Genomic DNA, 22,693 nt, shown 5'->3' on the forward strand with positions numbered 1-22,693 from the left:
GTGGAATATCCTTTGGGGAGAAAGGCTCCAGCAGCTCTTCTATGGCTTTGAAACAGTTCAGCATGATTTGTATGCAGCCATGAAAGGGGTGCCTGTGCCAGGTACTGGAGCTTCCCCATGCCTCTGCAGTGGGGATCTGACTGCAGTGCAAGCCTTGGTACCAGGCAGTAGTGATCGCTTGGTCCTTGCTGGAGCAGCACGAGCAGAGCTGTGGTGGTGAATCTGCATGCTGGGGAAGCCAATAACCAAGAGGCTCTGAGAGCTTGGGGGCAGAAGGTAAGCCTCTGCATTCCTGGTGGGAGACAGTCTTAAGGCTGCTGAGAGCTGGTCGCTTCCAGCTTTATTGTGATTATCCATCTCAGCAATAGGATGCTGCTAAATGTCTGATTACTGTGTTGTTAAAGCCTTAAGCCTGAAATCTGACTACTGCATGGGCTCTTGAGGGGCAGCCACTCCTCCTCCGTCCCTCCACCAGTAATCCCTTCTTTCCCTTGGAAAAATAATAATAAAAAAAAAGACAAGTGATATCTGTCTGCAGCAGCACTTTCCAATCAAGTGAAAAGTAGCTGGAAAATCAAATCATCTGGTAAGTTTCTGCAAAGCACAACTCTATCTCTTTAAAATCTCCCTTTCTGAAGGGCTGAGCTGAACAGCAATAGCTGCTGATGTAAAACAAACCATTATTCCTCCTATCTCCTCTCTAAGCCCCCTCCCTGCAGACACACGAGTCTGAGGGAGGCAGATGCTCTCTGAAGACTATTTTCCTCCGTTAAATAAATTCACTTTCAAATAATGTGTAATTAAATGTGTGGTATTGAATTAATGTTTTATTCTGAGTGCTCTGGCAGCAGGGGACCGAGGGGCCTGGCTGGTGGAAAGAAAATACGTTTGCCAGAACGACTCACTTCCCTTCTCTCAACCTCTTTTCCTCCCACCCTGCCAGGAATCCCCATCCCTGCTTTGGAGAGCTGCTGGAATGAGCCACTGGGTCAATGAGACGATGCTTTGTGCAAACTTCCACTTACGGTTGTCATGGGGCTCCTGGGCATTTACCCAATGCAAAGACCTCAGCAGCCCACTTTCATCATTCTACCTTTCTTTTGCTCCTCAGAAGAGCCCAGTTGTATATTTAACCCTCTTATTCAAAAGGCAGAGCCCGAGTGTCCCCTCAGAATGTGGAGTTGGTGCTGGATGTCTCAGGAGATGGGCTGCTGAAGCTGGAGAGGCAGATTGGCTTTGCAGTCTCGTGTCAGCCAGAAATTACTTGAGAGGAGGCAAGAGGTAATGGAAGCATTGCTCTGTTTTTAAGCTTTTCATCTAGAACATTAATAAGATTTTAGTCCTGGTGTTATGTGCTTCCATGGGAGCTGAGGGGGAACATGAGTAGGCACAAGAGGTGTCTGTCTCACCCGAGGACATCTCAACATGTGCCATCTTCCCAAGTTAGCTGTGCATCAACAGGATTCTGCAAACTGTTGTGTGCCCCAGCTGAGATTGCTCTGCATCCAGTAGCCATGGGACGATGTATCTCATTCTCGTTGTAAAAATAATCACCAACTGTTTTGTACTCTGACTTACTGGACTGAAATGGATGACAGAAGCTTGAAATGGTGTATTGTTTTTATAGGAGTGTTGGATAGTTGAAGCTGTGACAAGTTTTTCCCTTAAAAAGTGTATGCGGGGCATTACCAAATGCATTTAAGTATCACTAATGTTTTTCAGATTCTTTTTTTAAATGAAGAAAATGAAAGTTTGCTTGGGCTTGGGTTTAAATTTGGCAGGTGTGTCACAACAGCCCATGTTGCCTGCTGCCTAACCAAGGTGATGGTTTTTAGTGCAGTATGGGATCTGGGCGTGCACCTGGTGATCTCTTGGTTGAAGTTGTGGTTGCGTCTTGCCTTCCTCTCAGCTCCTACGCACACACATCCCTCAATGCTCACATTTAACTCAGAGCATGTTGCACATGCCATGGCTGTTGCTGCTGCTGTGTGGCTGATATCAGGGCTAGGGATGCAGCAGCTCCAGTTACTGCAGCTCAGCAGGTGCTAATCCAGTCACTCTGTGCTGCTAATCAAAGCACTCCGGCAGCTGGGGGGCCGGTTGGCTGAATAGCAGCTCTCCAGTATGTCAAGGCTGGTTGGAGTGAGCTGATGAGGATGAGGCAGCCCTTTGGGTCAGTGCTTCTTCTCCATATGGTATTGCAACAGCAAATGATGTCCTGATTGCAAGCAGTATGGTTGGTGGGTGGAAGGTATTTTGAAAGGATCAGAGATGCAGGCTGCAGGTCCTGTCATCCAGGATTAGCAAGATTGCAGTACAGCCTCAGCGGTGCAGAGAGTGGTCTGAGCAAGGTGGTCTTGCAGGGTCTGCAAAGCAGTGGGAGGAAAGGATCCTGCTGCTCCCAAGGGTGGGCACCCAGATGGCTCAGCCAAGGATTATGTCTGCTCGATGGAGGTCCTGGAGATTCAGATATGCTTTCCATCGAACCCCATGGGTTTGGGGTCATTTTGAAAGGACTCTCAGTACTGTTTGGTGCTTATAGTCATGACTATTTTGAACCCGAGTCCTTAAAAGTGTGCCTTGACAGAGGAGCTTGGCAAAGAACCAGTGTCTGGGCACAGAGCTGAGCTGCCATAAGCATGTACCTGGGCCTTTTCACAAAGGTTGCTCGTATCACAGCTGGGAGAAAAGCCACCAGAAGTGGAAGGCTAGAAGGCTACGTGCTCAGAGCCTGTGTGAAGTTAAGAAACGGCCCGCTTATTTCTTCATTTGTTTTTTATAATTTTGCAAGACTGATTCTCTCTTTGTTTACATCTACTTCAGAGCAGTCTGCAATTGAAATCAATATCCTCCATTGACTTTGATGGATTTGCAGCGGGCCAAGAGGGAGACTCAGACTCTGTGCAGCTAGCCTATGCATTATCTTCTCTTGCTACAAGACAGGTCTGTAAGAGAATGACTTATCAGCCCTCCAGTGCAAAGCTTTTTGATCTGACCCTATCTGATCTGCACTCTTTACTCTGATCAGGTACATTGGGTAACTCAGCAAGATGCTCTGTTGACGTCCAGATCACAATTGGCTGCCTGGCAAGGAAGGCGCTCTGTTTGGTAGTTCCATGTCTTAACGAGACAATTTCCAGCGCAAATTGCGAGCCTGGTTTATTTGTTTTTAATTGTCGTGGAGCAGGCAAGATACGCAGGATTTATTCATAAGAATTATTTTAGCAGTGAGTCAGGGAAGAAGTGAATGAATCATATTGACTAACTGAGAACTTTGCTACCTTTTTTTGTGGACAACTTATGTATAAAGAACAAAAAAAAGAGAGAATTCTTTGGCATAAATTAGTTGTTACAGCAAATGACTCAGCCACTGCTGAAAAAATGTCATTGTTATCATTTACACCGTGTTGTTGATGCAAATGAGGCTTTAGAAGCTCATGAAATTGAGGCCATTACCACAAAGAGTCGTAGATCACACTCCAATCAGGATACCCTGCAAACACACCTGAAAGAAGTCTGTTTTAAAAGGGGGATTGAGCAGGAAGAAAGGTAAGAAATAGGAGGCCAGGCAAGCAAGAAGAAATGACATGAAGTGACAAAGCTAAGGGAGGGAGGAGCTGATGATGACAGAAGCAGGAAAATATCTCTCTCTGGAGAAAACAGCTGTATGTAAAGGGGATGAAACCAACAGAAAATTGATATTGGTCATTTCTAGGCTATAAGAGAAAGCTGCTGATGATGGAGGGTAGCAGAAATAAAAGGAAAGGTTTCCATAGGTTTCTTCTCTTTCCCTAGGAAGCTACATGTTGTTTGTGAGTTGAGAATCCAAGGAAAAGAAATCCACTGGAAATGCAGCACCTAGCTAGGCTGCTGCTTGGGAGTTGGAAAGGAGGTGGTGTGAGGAATTAATTTCAGATCTAGTTCCAGTTGGAACACATCATCCAACTTAAGTTGTTTTGCATTTTGCTGCAACATAGGTACTGTCACTGTTCATGGTTTACTCTATTTGGAGTTTGATTTGTCCATTTACCTCCCACTGTAGTCATCTGTGTTGAAACACTGCATCATGCGCAGCCAGGTTTCAGGAATATTATCAAACTGTGGTTTTAAGGATGCTGGCTGTGATGGGAATCTCAAATGCAGAATTTGCGGCATCGTTGAACCCTTCTCTTCCGTTCCTGACCCCCAGGACTGAATTGGAAATGAGACAATAATTGGTATATTAGATTCATGACATAGGCCCATGCAAGTTGCTGATTTGTTCTCATGTGATTGAAATGCAGTTGCTATTGGAAAAACATTTTTTTCACTGCACACTGTCTGCTACTGGCCCTATAAGCTCTGCCTGGGATTTCTGAGTTGAAGGGGAGTCTTTCTGCATTGACTTTGCCACAGATAAGACAGAATCTGCAATATGAGTGTAAAAGATGGGTGAAGGGTCACTGGATCAGTCACGTAAGCAAAAAAGTTCTGGCTTTTTCAGGCCCCTTCCCAGGGGCTAGTGCAGAAACAACCTATCATGATGCATGAGAAATGTAGAATTCATCTTGTTCCCTCTTTCTCTTCCTTTATATCCCTGGTTGCGCTGGGCCTGCAAGGTTAGCAAACTAGAATATGTTTGTGTCAAGAACAGAAGCAGATGCAAGTAAGGGACACATGGGAACAAATACAGAGAGGAAGAAGTTGCCGTTTTTAGACAGCCACTTTTCTGACTGAATGCGCTTGAAGCACAGATCAAGCCATCCATTCTGCAGAAGGTTCAGTGGAAGTTAGGTAAGATCCCATTGCAGATCTAAGGCCACAACCCTTCTGCCTTGAATCTTCTAGAGAAGAGGAAAGCTTTCTGCTTTGGAAGCAATTTGTAAAAGGAAATGTAGCCTCTCCGATTTGCCTTCTTGCTAACAGCCTTACTGACCTACGTGGCAACACGATTGAACTGATGCTGTGGGGCATTCCCAACCAGCTGCAGGTCAGCTGTTGTCTGCCGTGCTTCATGTGTTATGCAGAATAACAGAGGAGGCGAGGGTTGAAACGTGGTCTCCGTGTGTTTGCCTTGATGGGCAAGAAAAAAGGTGAAGGATCTGCCTGGCTCTCCTTCTCTATCAGAGAGTGATATAGTAATCCTCAACAAGGGCTGCAGTATGTTTCATTTTAAGCCAGAATTGCTTCAGTGCTGTGCGTTCCCATCCTTCCTGTAGATACAGCACAGCCTTGAATGAGTTCCCATCATGTTGTCAAGTCTGGTTATTTTCCTGTCGGGTCTTGCAGTGGTTCCTGCATAGATTCTTCCTTTGAACTGTCTGGTCGGCTTGTTTTTATAAGTTAATGGTACAAGGGGAGAGGAAAATAAGAGAGCGGTGCTTACGGGAAGACAGTTTGCCTACACCTTGTCAGCAGGGCTGACCACGAGGCAGCTGAGACGGATTAGCACACCAGTGCCTGCCTAAAACAAATAAACACCAGCTGTTTATCAGACAGGGCTCTGCTTCCTCCAGGAGGAGGTAAACAGATTTATGCAGATGAACCTCCCAGGTGCCCTTGCAGCACAGCATCTTTCATGGCTATTCGGCCTTCCTTATGAATTACGGCCAGGACAGACAAGCAGAAATAGATGCAAGGTTAGAGCAATAACAGCCATTTGTACGGCGCCGGGACGCTTTGCCAGTGCTTTGTGTTTAAAGCTCATATTTAATAATAATGCAGGATTAATCACGGCGCTGATCTCACTGTGAATGGGAGATTTTGATGTAAACTTCAGTATTTTAAGCCTATAACATGTGGAAAGGCAATTTATTATAACTCACTTATTATTCCGTTTGTGCCTACAATACTATGAAGGAAAATTTATGGCCTTTCAAGGTTGAGAGAAATTGTGATCAGCAAAAGAGCTTTTCTGACTGTCCATTAAGATTGTCCAGTTACTGTCTAACCGCTCAACTTCATGGGCCTATTATATATATATATGTTTTTCATAACCATCCAAGTTTACTCTTAATCCAGCAGCGCTGCGTGGGTCTGCTATCTCAAAAGGATTACTCCTCCCTTGGTTCATCTCCTTCTGCCATAATATCTCCTTACATTCTTCATATGCGTTTTCCCTGGAGCTTCACAGGTGACCCTAACAACTTGCTGTGAAATCTGGGTTTTGAAGACAGATGGGATATTATTTTAATAATGTAGACATAATTACACAGTCTGGACGCTGGCTCTCAGAAACGTCTCATCATTTATTAAGACGTTGTTGAGAAGCAAAATTGGGAGCTGAAAATTTGGGGCAAGACCTCAGGGAGTTTGGGAAGAGAGGTCTACTTCAGTTCTCACGATGTTACCAATTATGAGAAGTGTTAATAATTTCAAATACCATCACTGATTATTCTGAGAGAGTTCTTTTTTTTTTTTTTTTTTTTCTTTTTTAATCTCACATTAAATAGGTCAGTTGTATTGCAGTGCTACATTTCTGTTGGGATTCTGAGTTTTTTAAGTATACGTGGATTCTTCTTAATACAGGATTATTTGACTGTTGCTGATCAGGACACAAAGAATGCAAATACATGGTTTGTCAGTACAACAAATCCTGGATACTACTGTGATCAGTGCTATAGAAATGGTTGCCAAGAGGAAGAAGAAAAAATACTTTTCCTCTATTAAGTAAATAGTAGCATTTGAACTTTTCTCAGATTAGGACTTTCCTCGCCCAAGTGCATTGCTTAACATTTCAACATGTAATATTTCAGATTTCTCAAGGTACTCCTTAAACACTCAGCTAAACCAGATGGAGAAGGCAAAGTCCACGTGATGTGTTCTCACTCGTTGTCATTGCAGAGTCAAAACCAAAGTCATTTTGGATATGCCTTCCATTCTGTTCCTTAGTGTTGCTAATATTATTAATATTGGTTACTAACAGTTTTCGGTCTATTGAACGATTAATGAAAAGGTCAATGAAATTCCTCTTAGAAGCATCATTTATTACAAGGCCCATTGCCTATGCAATCTTGCTGCATTCATCTTCCTTAACAAGCAAAAGGGCCAGAGATTGCAGTTTCTTAAACCTGCTTGTGAGCTCCTAATGAGAAATCTTAATTGTATGAAAGCCATTATGATGTTACTCTTTCACTCTGCTGGCTTTTGAATGCGTTGAGTTGTACCTGGGTTGCTGTAAGGCATCGGAACTCATGGCCCAGTATTGGTGCCTACTGAATCAAGGGTGGCAGGAGCTGGTGGTAGGCTGGGATTGCTGTTCGTGATGCTTTCCTGCAGCCAGTGTGAAACTTGCTTCAGTCACTCTTGCATCCACATTGTCCCAAGGAAAATGATCTGAGCTGATGGGAGCCACTCACACTGGCTCCTGTGGCATGTGGAAGAGATAGGAAAGATTCAAAGTTACAAATTCCTCAGGGTGGGAGAGGGCACTGTCCCATCTAATGCTCCCACCTGGGCAGACCTCTGATGCGTCAGCTTTGCTCACCAAGTGCCGGGGAAGAGTGTACAGCTCTCACTGCCCTGCTGTGACTATCAAGCTGAAGCTGTGGGTGATCTGTTCCACAGCAGTTTCCAAGGCAGGCAGTTAGCTCCAATGAAGGGAAATACAGAGGGATAGCTAGCTGCCTCTAGCTGCCTTCATAGACCATTTCAGGCATGAAAAAGATGCGTCTTCATATTGCCAAAGCAGCTGTATGGGCAGTGACGCTAGAAAGATGCTTAGTGTTTTGGCAGGACGTAGCTGTGCCCTGGTGTCATCCCCAAAAATAAGCATGGAAACCTTCAACCTCTCCTTGCAGTCAGTGGCATTTAATCAAGACCCTGCGTTTGTGGAGATCTTGCTGGTCATTTGTTTACCCTTGTTTAGATGCCTACTACCTGGGTACATCTAGCCCTTATGAATGACCCTGTTAGGTGATGTGTGAACAGCTGGTGCAGACCAATCTTTATGGGCTTCCGTATTTCCATTAAATTAATAGCTGTGGCTCTTCTGAGTCTTCCTGGAGCCTCAGTTGCTATTCTCTGTCAGCCCTTGACATCCTAAATGTCAGTGAAAAGGATCATTGAAACTAATGGTTTGAGTTCACCCCTTGTACCAGGGATTTGTCCTGGGATGACCTGGAAGGGATGGTTGTGTGGAAGATGGATGTGGGTTGAAGCCTTGCTGCAGAACAGTGCTTGGTGCTCCCAGCCACTTCCTGCTAGTGCCCTAAGGTGCTGGGGTGCTTTATTGGTGCTCTTCCTCTTGGGAACTCTTTGCCTTGCCAGTGTTTAGCCTCAGAAATCTGCCTGAGTTTAGGTTTAAACTGATCCACACTGAAATGCAAAATTCAACAGCTTCTGGAAACTCAACCTTCTAATCTCACCCAGCCTGGCATCAGAAGTATGTGACCTTTGCCTCATCTCACAGGAGATTAATTATTTCCTGGATCATTCCAGAAAGATTCAGGTCTTTGTGGCTGATTTTGCCCCAAAGGTTCCTCTCCCTGAGGACTCGCCTGCTTCAAGTTGTAGTGAAAATGTGATAAACCTCAAGTACTTTCCTCACAGATGTTTTGCATAAGCCTAACTCCGTCCCAGAGATGGCTGCATTCCGTGGGTGGGTGAAAAGATCCCTGTAGATATTTTTTTGCAAAGCAATTTCAGCTTGCTAGAAAATTGAATTAATTGTTTTCCGTTCCCTGAATTAACCCTGATTCATTCTTCCCTCAACCCTCTCCCTCCCCTCCCTCCAACAGATGTCCAGCATATTAAGAGGAGAGACATCGTTTTGAAGAGGGAGCTGGGAGAAGGTGCCTTTGGGAAGGTGTTCTTGGCCGAGTGTTACAACCTCAGCCCCACCAATGACAAAATGCTGGTGGCAGTGAAGGTAAATCCCAAGGGCGAGTGGCAGAGAGTACATCAGGGGCTGCGTGGGAAAGGGAGGCAGGGGAGGGCTGGGGGCTATGGGATGAGATTTATCTGATGCCGGAGATTGTGGTAAATCCACTTAGTCACACAGAGTTCCAGCGTTTTGCTTCAAGGTCGTCTGTTCTCGCCAATGCCAAAGCTTCTCTTCCTGCCGACGCGGACAGGAGACGTGGAGGAGGAGCGGGGCTGGAAGGGCTCAGATCTGCGCAGCCGTAGCTGTGGTGGGGAGGCTGCCTTCCCTCTGTGAGGGACTGGGACCTTCTCTTAAGGGATTTAACTTGCTGAAGATGAAACAAAAAGAGGCCTCAGCAAAAATAAGCACTTGAAAGCTAAGCACGGCCAACCAGTTTGCTGGGAGCAGTTTGCTGGGACAGCTTTGCTGTAAGATGAAAGAAGTAAGGCAGCAAGAACTGCAAGATTGCACTTTTCACCTCTGGGACTGGTTAAAGCCAAGGTAGCACAGCTACCCACATCATTAATTGCCTAGTTATGTGGCTGGCACCTGCCCATCGGTGTCAGCCGATGCGATCCCATCTCTCAGGTCTCTACTGATCTTCATTTGCATGTAGGCAGAAACAGCATCCAAACTTGTTTCTGTTAATTGCTGCTATGAGCTTACATCTCCAGAGTGCCTTTCATCCCGACAGATCATACAGATCCAGAATTGGAGCGGAGCCTTGAAATCAGGCTTTTTGCCAGCTGGGGGCGGGGGGGAGGAAGCATTCTTCTAATTTGGGCCACATTTTATGTTGTAGGTTTTAAAAAATGGAAAGGAATAAAGAAAAGGGGGGAAAAAAGGCTTCACATATTGAGCTGAGCTTTGGCTGCGTTTCTTGAAGATCTCATGCTCCCAACAGAGAGTGGAAGCCACTTCCATGGTCACCGCAGCTCTGAGCAGCAACAGGGCATGCTGCTTAGGATGTGGGGTCTGTCCCTGCTGCGTTCCAGGGGGCTCCTTCCCAGGGCCAGGACTAGGCCGTGAAAGACTGTGGCTAAATGGACTCAGATTTCCAGTGGATCTAAAAACTGCAACCCTGCAGATCAGCTTTTGATGTGATGGCGTGGATAAGTTTGCTCTTCTATTCAGCTTGCTTCTGAAAACATTCTAAGAAGCACTAAAAAAGTATAGTCAGCAAAAAGCGTTGAGGTTACAAAGTCAAGTGTTAGCAATGCTGGAGGGGCTGCTATTCGGGGCACGTCCTCTGAACACATATTTTTCATTTCTCTATGGGCTTCTCCTTTGTGATGACCGCTCTTGTTTCTGAGAGCTCTCTAGAAGTGAGTGTGCTTGTTTTCATAGCCATCCAGCTGGGTGCTGAGGTTGCATGGTCCCCATTTGGGGACCATGGCAGATAGAATCTCAAGGAAATTGAGGGGACAGAATCCACTTAGCTGGAGGACAGTGACCGACCTGCCTTTGCAGCCAGACTGCAGATACCAGGCTTGATGTCACATAGCAATCCTACGATGGAAACACAAATGCAACCCACCCCAAACCTTCCTAGGAGAAGCATTTCTACTCTAGATTTGGTCTCTTCCTTGAGCCTTCATCTTCTTTTATTGGTGGTGGATGGACAGTTGGACTAGATGATCTCAGTCTTTTTCTACCTTAGTGATTCTATAATTCTTTCCTGGTTCTACTGCTTCCAGTTCTTGTTTCCTTCACTTCTAAAGGCTGTGGAACCGTAGCAATGTTTTTTTAATATCCCATTTTGTGTGATATTTACAAAGTCACAGTCCTCACACCTCGTGGAAGTGACAGAGTGAGAAGGAGATGAAACCAAACTCGCTGCAACCTGAAATATTATGTGCAACTACAGGAAAAAGGGGAGAAAGGAGTCATGGGGGAGGGGAAGTGTTTTCCTGGGGAGAAAAGAAATAATGGGAAGCATCAAAGTTATGAAGATGTTAAATGACTAAAAGTAATTGGGTGCCTGAGATAAGGATGGATGCTTTGCCATCTGCACAGCGTAACTATCATCCATCTAAATATCTCTAGTCAAGCTATCCCAGAGGACATAGAATTACAATAATATTATGCCATGTGCCTAGCAGGGTGAGGGGCAGAAAAAGGGAATGAGAAAGTGTCCTAAGGCTTGGGTAAAACCTTGCAGGAGATCTGCTCAATGGGGAAAAGCAGCTTCTGGGGAGGACTCGGTACTTCTCTGTATGTGAACTCAGCACAGCCATCAGCTCTCATGGCTCTTCCATCTTGCCTAATATTCTGGACATCCCAAATTTTTTGCTAAGTGGCCTCCCTTGATATCCTGCGATGACAACACTCTGCTCTCCTATGAAACTGCCCAGTTACTCATGTACAGGCTGGCCTTCAAGCCTGGTAACCCACCTCCATCAGCAGCTGCACCCACGGCAGCATCTTCAAAGCAGCCCTGCAATGGTGGGCTGCAACCTAGCTTGGTCCACTCACATGTGAAAGACAAGATATTCTCAGTTAGGATACTGATTTCAGCATCAGTCTGCCAGGGGGACTGTTACAAACAGCGGGGAGTAAAAACATGATTTTAAAAATTATGAGAAAAGTCTTGACAGTGTCCTTCTTCAGAGGCAGTTTGAAAAATCCACACAATAACTGCACAGCCAGGCAAATCCATCTTCTGAATAAAGGTAGTATAGTCAGCTATTTCAAAATAAAAGACAGATAGCGAGGACTAGCTGGCTCAGGAATTTAATAATAATGAGATATGAAGCCATTCACCCCTAGGTCACCAGTACAAATCCTGCCCAAGCTGGGAATAATTGGAAGCTATTACCCTCTGTGGCATGTTTGCTGCTTCCTGGGAAATGAGTTGGAGACCCCACTGGGCTGGTAAACATACGAACAAAATGTTGAGGTGGTGCCACCAGTAGCTGCTGCTAGCTCTCCCGATGCATCTGGGTGGTTCCTATCCTCTTCTGTCCTCATCAGCTCTTCCTCAATGCCACCACCCCTTTGGTTTTGGCCTCCTCTGGTTTTGCCCATCCCGTACATACGTGTCCCTTCTTTCAGGCGCTGAAAGATCCCACCTTGGCAGCCCGCAAGGATTTCCAGAGGGAGGCAGAGCTGCTTACCAACCTGCAGCATGAGCACATTGTCAAGTTCTACGGTGTGTGTGGCGATGGAGACCCGCTCATCATGGTCTTCGAGTACATGAAGCATGGGGACCTGAACAAGTTCCTGAGGTATGTGCAAAGGAGGGCATGGCAGATGCAGCACAGCTGTACCCCTGGGTGGCTGGTCGTAGGTCTGTGGTGCTCCAGAGAGCCATAGTCATGTGGATGGTCCTCAGCAGATTTGATGCTTGAAGTCCTACCCCAACATTTCCTTTTTGGTAGTTCCAAGGGTTGTCCAGGTGATGTTTCTTCTCGCACCCCTGCAAGTCTGAAGCTGGAAGGTCACCAGCCATGACTCCCCATGCCACCCAGATACTGGTTCGATAGCACCAGAACTAAAATACTCCTGAAGGGATCTTTCTGGAGTCTTTCATCTAATTGCTATCCTGGGCATTTACTGATTTGCAGTTCGCATTTCTATATTCAGAAAAGAGAGGAAAAATTTAGGAGAGGCCTCAGGCAGTGTCTGTGCAGTCCATCCTTGGTCCTTGTGCCCTGGATCTCAGCAGACAAAATATCCTAACCAGTGGCACCTCGCTACTCCAGAAGATGGGCAATGACAGATGAAATGCCATAATTGCCTTCTATGCCTCTAGAGAGATGCAAATTGCTGGACCCCCACCAGTCACCATTCATTAGCAGATAATTTGCATGCCCTGAATCTGCCACTGATGAGGGGCAGAGAGCAATGGTGGGAGGATGTTTGTGGTGCTGCTCTCCCACGATACAGAAATTATGCTGAGGAACCTGCATGCAAGTGGAGTGGTACTTACCTCTTGAAATAATTAGTAGGTTTATTTCCCAGTATTTACAAAATTGGACCCTTGATATTTTCCTGCTTTGACTGCTAAGTGTGAGCATGATTGCAGTGGGAACAGGAAGCTCGAGCACATCACATCTAGGTTTGGGGCCGGGATATATGCTGTGCTTATATTTCCATCATCACAACCCATTTCTGACCAAGGAAAACAAGGAAACAGATCTTTTCCTGAAGTTTTCATTTTGAAGCAATCACCTACACCAGAAGGGCTGTGGGGAAGGACCCCATGGGCGACCCTGCCTGTGGACAACAATGAGGTTGGAACTAGATAATCTTTAAGGTCCCTTCCAACCCAAGTCATTCTGTGATTCTTTCAAGCAGGGCCAAGCTGTCTGCAGCTCTCATGAAGCATCCACAGGACAGTGGCAGAGCTGCGAACACACCTGCACTGATTTCCCCCCTCAACTTGGCATAGTAGAGGCAGACTGAATATGAACTTATAGGTCATCCTCTGTTTCATGCTCTGGATGGATGACATTTTTGGCCAGGTCGGACTCAGGATGGAAGCTGCAAGGGAGTCAAGAGGGTGATGCAGGATTCAGGTTTCCCTTGGTGGATAGTAGGTTTTACTGGGGCTCTGGAGAAATACAGACACAGCACTGCTGAAGCACAGCATTTCTAGGGCCAACATTCATGGAGTGGGGGCTTCTGAGCATTCAGATCCCATTCTCAAGGTCTGGAACAACTGCATTCCCTCTCGCCTCACCAAATATCTCCATCACTTCCTCCCTTCAGTACACACACATAGGTTATTTTCTTCCTCATATTGACAAAAGCCTCCACCACGCCCTAAGAAAGAACAAAAAAGGAACAAGAAAACAACCAAAAGCCACGCTTCTTTGTCAGGCACCAGCCAATCTTATGATCTTGGCGTAAATCTGAAGCAAACCCCTTGCTCCAAGAAGAGATGGGCAGCTTCTTTTTGTATTCCCTACATCTTCTTGATGCAACTAAATGCACTACTATCCCCCCAGTTAATCTCAGGAGCAGGCTTATGCTCCTTCCTTCAGAACTATACCCATGTGGGATGGAGGAGGGGAGGAAGGAATATGTATTACGCAGGGCATACATGGATAAATCCTGTATAGTAAGATGTAGAGGGACTCAGTGAAAGGAGGGTGTTGGCTGATCATGTTTTAAACATGACCTGTTCCCATCGGATGCAGACAGTTTTTTGGGGGTAATTACTATATTTGAAAAAGGTGGCAGTAACGAGATGGTATTATGTCCTTCACTTCTCATCTTGGAATAGTTACTCTTGATGACACCAGGTATCATCCACAGTTAAATACGGTGTAACTGCAAGGCATGTCTGGTATAAAATGTCCAGCATGGTTTTAGAAACCATTCCTTGTCCTACCCATCCCACACTCACTGCTTCCAAAAACCCTCCTGGCCCCTCAGCCCTCATTTCTGGGTTTCCTCTCCCCTTCCAGCTGTTCTGGAAGGAGATGGCAGGTGAGAACCCTTGGGGCTGTGTTCCTGGTGGCAGGGCAGCAGGAGAGAACTGAACACAGCAGCAAAAACTATGGGTTGGACCCTGAATGTCTGGATTCCTTGGTTTGCCCTATGCCCAACAGGGTAATCAGGAAACAAAGGAGAGAAAAAAATTGGGTCTTGTGTCCTCCTATATCAAGAAGGAGGGAAAGCTCTGTGTGTGCATTTTAATTTGTAGGCTCTCTGCAGGGCTGACAACAGGGTGAAATGCCAGGAACTATTTCAGTGAGAACAGTTTCAAAGCTTCAGAGGAGATGCTGTACTGCATCTTAGTCACGAGGAGGAAAGTCACAGCAAAATCTCTTGCTTTTCCCTAAATATGAGGGCTTTTGTTATTCCACCTTCAAAGAGGCTACAGCAGTGTGAGCTCCATTGGGGAAAGAGACATCACAGAGGGAGCATAGCAAGGATAGGCTGGTACACAGCTAGGGAGAGGATTTAAAGGGGGACAGGACAGGAGTGACCCTGACCTCAAGTCCTGCCTTTACAATGCACTTTGTTCAGCAAAATGTTGCCTTTCATTGTCCAGGATGTTCTCTCCATCTGCTGACATTCAGACATTACCCCTGCACCTCTGCTTGTGTCTTCAGAGTTTACAGCACCTGTGTTACCTCTGGGACAGCTTAGGGTATAAAGGATACTTTCCAGGGATGCTGGTGTTCTTCTGAAACCTTGCCTGTGACCTCTGGTTGTATTGGTATATCAAATGAGAGGAGGTTGTTTGGTGATAAGGTGTGCGGATGGAACAGAAGAGGCTGTATGGGATTAATAGAGAAAGTAAGCAACAAATATGATGGCTGGGGAAGAAAAGAGGATGATAGCTCCACACCTGGGAATGTTTTCAAGGTATAAGAATTAACTACAGCAAACATGTAGATATCTGGAAGCCAATTCATTTTACACAGGTCTTGCCAGAGAGTAGAATGGCCACGGTGCATCAAGCCACTGGTCGCTCTGCCCTAGCAGACTGTCTTTCACCTGTGGCCATAAGAGGTTTCTTGGAGAAGAGTAAGGATAGAAGGATGTATGGCACCTACTCACCCCACCAAATGTTCACCCAACCTCTTGTTCTGTAAGATTTTCTTTTTTCTTTCCTCTGGAGCTGTGTGCACATGCTCACACTACAGAGCTGGGGGCCAGTCCCCACCCCAGCAGGAGCTGCAACCATATGGGATTCCTATCTCCTGGTCACTTTTGAGACCCAACTCTATGCTTTTTGCTTCTTCCTCCTTATAGGGCACATGGCCCAGATGCTATGATCCTCGTGGATGGGCAGCCTCGACAAGCCAAAGGGGAGCTAGGGCTATCCCAGATGCTCCACATCGCTAGCCAGATCGCCTCTGGAATGGTGTACCTTGCCTCCCAGCACTTTGTCCATAGAGACCTGGCCACCAGGAACTGCTTGGTCGGAGCCAACCTGCTGGTGAAGATTGGAGACTTTGGGATGTCAAGAGATGTCTACAGCACTGATTACTACAGGGTAAGGCAGCTCCAGTGGCCATCCAATGCTCAGAGTGAAGGGAGACTAGGAAATGTGACAGTAAATCAGTTTTTGGAGCTCTTGGGCTCACTCATTTGCTTATTCCCTCAATGAAACATGCACACAGATGTCCATCAGGCACACTTGTGTTTGCCTGATCCCCAGACCATTGTCCTCACTCCTTTTGGTCCTGGACACGCCTGTAGTTCAGACATCCATACAGATGCCTACACACAAGAACTCCCCGTGATACCCCAGCACAGTCACACACTTTGGGATGACTCTGATGTCATCCTGATCTTCCTTCCTTCCTATTTTTCTTCCTCCTTTTTACAAAGACTTTGATAAATTGGAGGTAATCCAAAGAGGGTGACAAAGATGATTAAAAGACTACAGGCTGTGACCTCTTGTGTTAGATTAAAGAAACTTAATACAGGGACCTAGAGAAAAGGCAACTGAAAGACTGACTGATAAGTGCATAAAATATGGAAAAGGAAATAATAGGCAATTTCAGCTCAACCTCAAAAACACTTTTTTCCAGCAGGGACATCATTTAGACAATGGAATAATTTGCCAGAGGTAGGTTGCTGAGGGCCTGTCATTGAAGAAGTCCAGGAAACAACTAGATAAAAATGCCTGGGCTTAGTGCAGAGGCTAATCCTGCACTAGTCTCTGGGGACTGACTCAGTGAGTCAGAAATGTCTTTCCAGCCTTATCTTCTGTGATTTATGCTCGTTATGTCCCCTTGCCTTTGTCTCCAGCTGCACTGCCCTATTGCCCGGGATGGCAGCGTCCCTGGGAAGAATGCATGTTTCTTACTCTTCCTCAGCTTGAGAAAGTGGAATGTACAAAGTGTGCGGAGCACAACAGTGTAGGGGTTTGTGGTTGGGCCACCCACCAGCAGAGAAGGGCTTTTCAGGAGAAAGAGCAGAGATTTTTGCCTGGTGCTTGGTGTAAGGCTGGTTTATTTCTGGTTACAGTGCAGATTTTTGGCTCTGAGGCCGAATTTTATCAGTTACCTAAGAAAGGGTTGACCTGTGGGCTTGATCTGATGGCAGAGGTTTTCTTTATGTGATAGGAAGTTGCAAAGTGGAGCTGGGAAGGAAAAAAAAAGATGATAAGGTTTCTGCTGAGGCATGTCATCTCTCCAAGGCCAGGGCATTGCCTTATGACTAAGTTTAATTACTAGTGAGGGAACCAATCTTCCCTGTGCAGCACAAAAGCCCACGTTGGGAAAAGGTCTCAGTGGACTGACTGGGCAGTCATGAAGTAGCTACAGTCCCAACAATGCAGAAACATCAGTAGATAGTGAGTAGGGAAAAGCAGTGCCCAGGGGAAGATGAAAAGCAGCTTGTGAGATCACCCATGCACTTGCTTGGGTCCTTCAGCAAATGAGCATTGGATGGGAGGGCCCCCAAGAAGTACAAACTGCAGAGATCTTCATAGGCCAGCTCACCATAGTGGGATTTGTCTTCTCTGTGGTGTCCTGTAGACCTCGTCCTGTCTGTGCAAAGTGCTTTGCCGTGGTTGCTCTGTGCTCTCTCATGCCATGTCATAAGGCTCTGTTAGTGGACTTCTCTCTGTTCACACAAATTGCTGTGTGTGACCAAAGCAATAACTGGTTTATCCTGCTTATCAGACTTGTGATACTTTTAGAACTCCAGATCACCAACTCAGTCCTCTGCATACATGGAGACCTTTTCTCTGTTGCTATCCAGAGAGAGATCCTAGGAAATTACGGTTTTGATTACTTATATTTACTTCGTTATGAAGAATCATTTACTTTCTCCTGCAACACGGGTAAGATAAGCAGTTTGGTTTCACTAACAGTAGTGCATTTCTGCTCTGTATTCCTCACCATTTTAATTCCCAGCATCTCTGGCAAGGAAAGCTGTCTCTTCAAGGCTCCTGAGACAGTCTTTTCAAATACACAGGCCCCTCACAAAACCCACCAAGATACCCTGAGTGAGGGTTTTTGAATAGAGAGTGAAAACAAATGACCTCAAGCGTTAGAACCAGACTTCTCCTGGTCCTCCCCCATGGAAGGTGGAGATGTGGCTGTAGAGTTAAGCTTTGAAACTCCTTTCTGCAGTCCCTGGTCACATCCACAGCCAAAGTGGTAAAACTCCCAGGACTGCTTCTCGATGTTTGTGCACAACATCTCTGCTGTTGACACAACCTGCCATTCCCAGAGGCGAAACCTGGAGCAAAGTTCTGTTTCAGGTGATACAGCGTGCCCAAGCTGCAGCCTAGGGAGGATTCCACTAAATATAATCTTCTGGGTACACAGTGGAGGATTACACTCAAATCTGACCACAAATGACATGTCTGGAGGATCTCATTCTGATAGGGTCCCTGCATTTGCTGCTGCCCAAGCCCTACGAGCACGGATAGATTGGCACGTGGGTATATGAGTGTGTTCCAGGCCGATGATTAATTCATAGGCATTTAATCTCTTTCCCATTTTTTATCTTTTAAAACAAAGGAAAAACACCATCTGCCTCCTGCATTTGTGGGATGCAGAAGTGCTTTACAAAGGTGAATTGCTTAATTTCCTGTCACACATTTGGGTACTGGAAACATTTGAGTAACAAAAGCAGCAGAGAGGTTTGTTTCGTCTCTCTCCAAGGGTCTCCATGCTCTGCCTGAACACAGGTGCATCTTTTTCCTTGTGCATCAGATCCCTGATGGTTGTGGAGATGTAGGCAGGGGAGAAGTGAAATGGCATCAGGTCAGAAAGCGGAGGAAGGTGGAGGTATAGGGGAGGCTGGGAGAAGTAGCCCACCCTTGTGTGACAAGTCAGGGATGCTGAAGGAACATTTCTGGGATGTGTTGTGTAATGTGCCATGCGATCTTTCATTTAGGTCTGTATAGGAATGCAAGGTGAGATAGGTCTGTAAGGGAGATAAAAGGTTCGGAAGGAGTTTTTTCCCGCTTGTTTTCCTTCTAGAAAACATGTGAGCAAGTGACTTTCTAGAGATGGGTCAGGACTGTGACACCAGGTGGTGGGATGCTGTGGGTCAGGGAAGTTGTGCCCCAGTCACACTGAGCACATCTGGTGCCTGCCCATGGAGCAGGACCAAGATCAGTTCCCTTTCTTCCTCCGGAATGAGTAATCCAGCTGCCAAACAAAGTCATTTGGCAGCCACTCAAGGAAAGGGCAGTATTTCTTTATCTTTAGAAGAGAGCAGCCTTAAATCCTAGTCAGCAGTCCTTAATAAATTCCAAGGTTACATGCTGTCATGGGTGGGACATCAGCAGCAAAGACATGGGTTGACTAGAGGAAGGATTAATGCAGGCACTGAATCTCATGAAGACATCCCTCTGTCCAGTTCTGCTATGTCCTACCCCTCTAGCATCCTGCCCCAAAGCCCAGGCTTGACACCCCTCAGGAGCTGAGCACCGTCCTTTTGCAGAGGTCTGTCCTGAATGTGCTCCAGGTTGCTGTTCATCATGAGGAGGACACCTGCTTAGTAAAAAAAAAAACAACAAAAAAGTGCACATGGCTCTGAAAATAAGTTTCTGACAACACAGAGCTAAAAACACAATAAAAAAATGCACTGAAGACTTCTGCATTTTCAACACTATGGAGTGCTCATTGGATTTGGGAGAGACAAGGTTTACAGGAAGAAGCAATATCTTTTATTAAACATCTGATATTGTTGGAGGGGGAAGAAAAGAACATTTTAGACACACAATTCCTCTCTGAGTCTTTTTTTTTTCCTCCTTTTTTTGCGGTGATATCAGTTGATTTAATAAAAGATTAATATCTCTTCCTATGAACCTTGGCTCTCCCATCCTTAGACCATTGGTGCCAAAACAACATTTCTGCTATGACTTTGGCCTTAGGTCAGCGTTCTTTAAAAAGTCTAAGATTCCTCTGGCAGATGCCTCCTCCTCTGAAGCGTGAAGGTTTACTCTGCAAACATTTTCTTTCTTCTCTTTTCTTAATATGGTCAGATTTAAAAACAAAAACAAACATATTTTTGATAATTTTCAGTGCTCACTGTCAGATTCTTTCTCTCATCTAGACCAACTCTTTCTCTATTTCTTATCCCCTGGAGATCAAAACTGTTTTCTTTCTCCTGGGCTGCAGTCAACTATTTATCCAGTGAAGTTTCCATGCAAGTAATAGATCAGTGAGGTTTAACAGCTGCCCGGTTCATGTTCCTTTGGAGACTCATTCAGCATGGTTGATAAGACTAATAGGCGAGGCTTGCAATGAAAGCAGATTTAGAGACTCAATGCTTCAATGTCAGTGGGTTAAAGAACTAGATGATCTTTGCGGTCCCTTCCAACCCAAGAGGTTCTATGATTCTAAGAAGGCAAACTCAGTCCTTGGCAGCACAGATAGCGGAGAGGAGTCTTGTGAAAAAGGTACAATGCATGTACTGCATTCAGCTTCCAGCAAAAGGTCAATTTCCAGCAGGTAAATGCTATGCAGATACTAAATGGTTAATCATTGCTTTTATCTCTTCTGCCTCTTCTCACGTGGAAAATGCCCAAGGAGGCTGTGGATGCCCCATCCTTGGATGTGTTCAAGGCAAGGCTGGATGTGGCTCTGGGCAGCCTGGTCTGGTGGTTGGCAACCCTGCACATAGCAGGGAGGGATTGAAACCAGATGGTCACTGTGGTCCTTTTCAACCCAAGCCATTCTATGATTCTATGGCTCTATGAAATACAGTGTGCTACTCTCTCTCCCTCCTATCTCACAGAGTGTTGGGACGGTTTCATATCTGTAAATATACGTTACATTAAGGAGAGACTTAGAGGTGAAAGAGCATCATTTTCTCCTAGGTACTAGGTAAGATTATGAAGGGCATGCCCTGTCTCTAGATCATACTTAAGTAAGAACAGGGAAATCCTGGAGTGACCTGGAGATCTTCCTTGCAGACACCTAGTGATGGTTCAGATGGGCCACTTGGGCAGGGCCATACTCCTACTATGTGCAGGAGTCTGCATATACTATTGGAAATATTATAGCATCTGTCTACTCCTATGTCCCCTTCCTCCCAACCCAATTCATTATTTCTGTCCTTGTTCTCATGGCGATCATTCCTTCTGTATGTCCCACGAGGTGTGTGGCTCGCAGCACAGAGGCTTACAGCTGCTCCAGTTAACATTTTGGGGGCAAAAGAGCCAATTTCCCTTTAAGTAGCGGTGAGACTAGAAAGAGGGGAGGTGGGGGAACCACTCTGCTGTGGGGGCATGGGATAAGTGTCTTTGTGCTCATCGTCGTCTGCTCTGCGTGCAGGAAAATCAGTGTGGTATTGAATGTGCTGGTCTCTGGCATCTCCGTGGCTCCTATAAAAACCTCTGCAAATTGAATTTGTGGCACAGTTCCTTATCTCCTGGAAGGAAGATGTAACATCATCTTGTGTTTTAGGCAGACGTTTTTCCTCAACTCTTGCCTGTTCCTACACTGAGGGAAAAACAAACGTTGAAGAGTCTCTGTTCCCCCACCCCTCCCTTCCTCCTGTTTGAAACATGAAGAGTCCTTCACACAAAGCAGCTCAAGTGCAGAGGAATTAATTGGGGAAATTAGATTGTGTTGTATTTCTGGCATTTTCTCAGAAATGGTAATTGCCCTCATTCTCCACCCTGCCAAGCCCTCTGCCTGCACCTTGTCTCCCCTCCCTTTTCCTCACTGTCAACCTGTCTTTCTCCTGCTTCAGTGGCTGTTTTCATGCTGTTACCATTTATCTCATTTCAGTAATGAGGGGATATGGCAGGTAAAGAGCTCTTGGAATCTACTGACATCTTCTTTGAAGCAAAGGAACAAAAGAGCAGTTTGTTTTTGGGAAAACTTCCTGCCACAGCACTTGACCTCCATGCTCACCATTTCTCCTGGCTGGGATACGTTGCTGCTGCATTGCAAGTCATTTGGCTCAGATATTTTATTTAATATAGTCTCAATGTTCACCCAAACGTTTAACCTCTCCATGTGTCCCCTAAGCCCTCACACACTCACTAAGAGCTAATCAAATGTATGATCTTTCAATCCAAACCCAGTCCATTTTCCAGAGCTTTGGACTGAGGTTCATTGTTCCGTATGTCCTGATCTAAGACAGTTGCTGGTGTTCATGGTGTCAAACGGAGGTACTACAGTGGGTAGTGAAGTGCTGGAACTCCTTGTCCTAGGACATGGTAGGTGCCAGCAGTTGAGATGGACCGAAAAAGGGACTGAACAGTTGTGGAAGCAAAATAATCTGTTAGGTGCTATCAAACACAGCAAGCAGATCTAGACAGGTGAAAGAAATCACTTGTCAACCTAACTGTAGCAGAAATGCTAAGTCACAGCTTGAACCAGTGATTGAGCACCTGGTGGGAAGGCAGGGCCAACCCAGGGGATCTCAGGTGCATATAACGAAATGCACCTGAGTGACCAGAAGGGCTGGAACCAGGATCCACCCCTTCCCAGACCTCATTTAAGGGTTGGCAGTGGAGATCCCTTGTGTACCTGAGGTCTTCTAAAGGTAGGCAAATTTTCTTTCTTTGTTTCTGTATCTGTAGCTGCTGCGTTTGGGCTTGTCTTCATTTGCTGTAGCTGAAGACTTTGTAGCTGTACTTTCCATTATGTTATAGCATTACATTAACCTACCCTTGAGTAGTTTTTTTGTTTGTTTGTTTTTGAGTAATAGAATCATTTGAGTTGGAAGGGACTTCTAAAAGCTGCCTAGACCAACTCCTCTGCAATGACCAGGGATGTCTCCAGACAGATCAGAGCCTGACTCAGTAGACTTATCCAAAAGACTCATCCATATAATAGACCCATCCAAGAGTAAATATCCACCTATTGCTTGCTTGTAATGTGCTCCATTCTTCCTGCTGTTCCTGCTCATATTCAGAAAATTAGCTGAAAAACTGTGATAAACAGAAAAAAGTCAGACAGTCTC

The 22,693-nt window shown here is 45.6% G+C and overlaps 1 protein-coding gene across 4 annotated transcripts in view; it reads left to right on the plus strand.

Moving 5' to 3' along the window:
- Nucleotides 1-22,693, plus strand: part of NTRK3 (neurotrophic receptor tyrosine kinase 3) — a 178,200-nt gene that overhangs the window by 135,012 nt on the left and 20,495 nt on the right. For all 4 annotated transcript variants that reach the window (XM_010717488.2, XM_010717489.2, XM_019619510.2 and 1 more), the window contains exons 13-15: nucleotides 8,718-8,848; nucleotides 11,897-12,069; nucleotides 15,554-15,797. In XM_010717488.2, coding sequence (XP_010715790.1) covers nucleotides 8,718-8,848; nucleotides 11,897-12,069; nucleotides 15,554-15,797 — 548 coding nt within the window. The remainder of the gene's footprint in view (nucleotides 1-8,717; nucleotides 8,849-11,896; nucleotides 12,070-15,553; nucleotides 15,798-22,693) is intronic.

The sequence above is a fragment of the Meleagris gallopavo genome, chromosome 12 (assembly GCF_000146605.3).
Source record: "Meleagris gallopavo isolate NT-WF06-2002-E0010 breed Aviagen turkey brand Nicholas breeding stock chromosome 12, Turkey_5.1, whole genome shotgun sequence".
In the NCBI taxonomy this organism is placed as follows: Eukaryota; Metazoa; Chordata; class Aves; order Galliformes; family Phasianidae; genus Meleagris; species Meleagris gallopavo.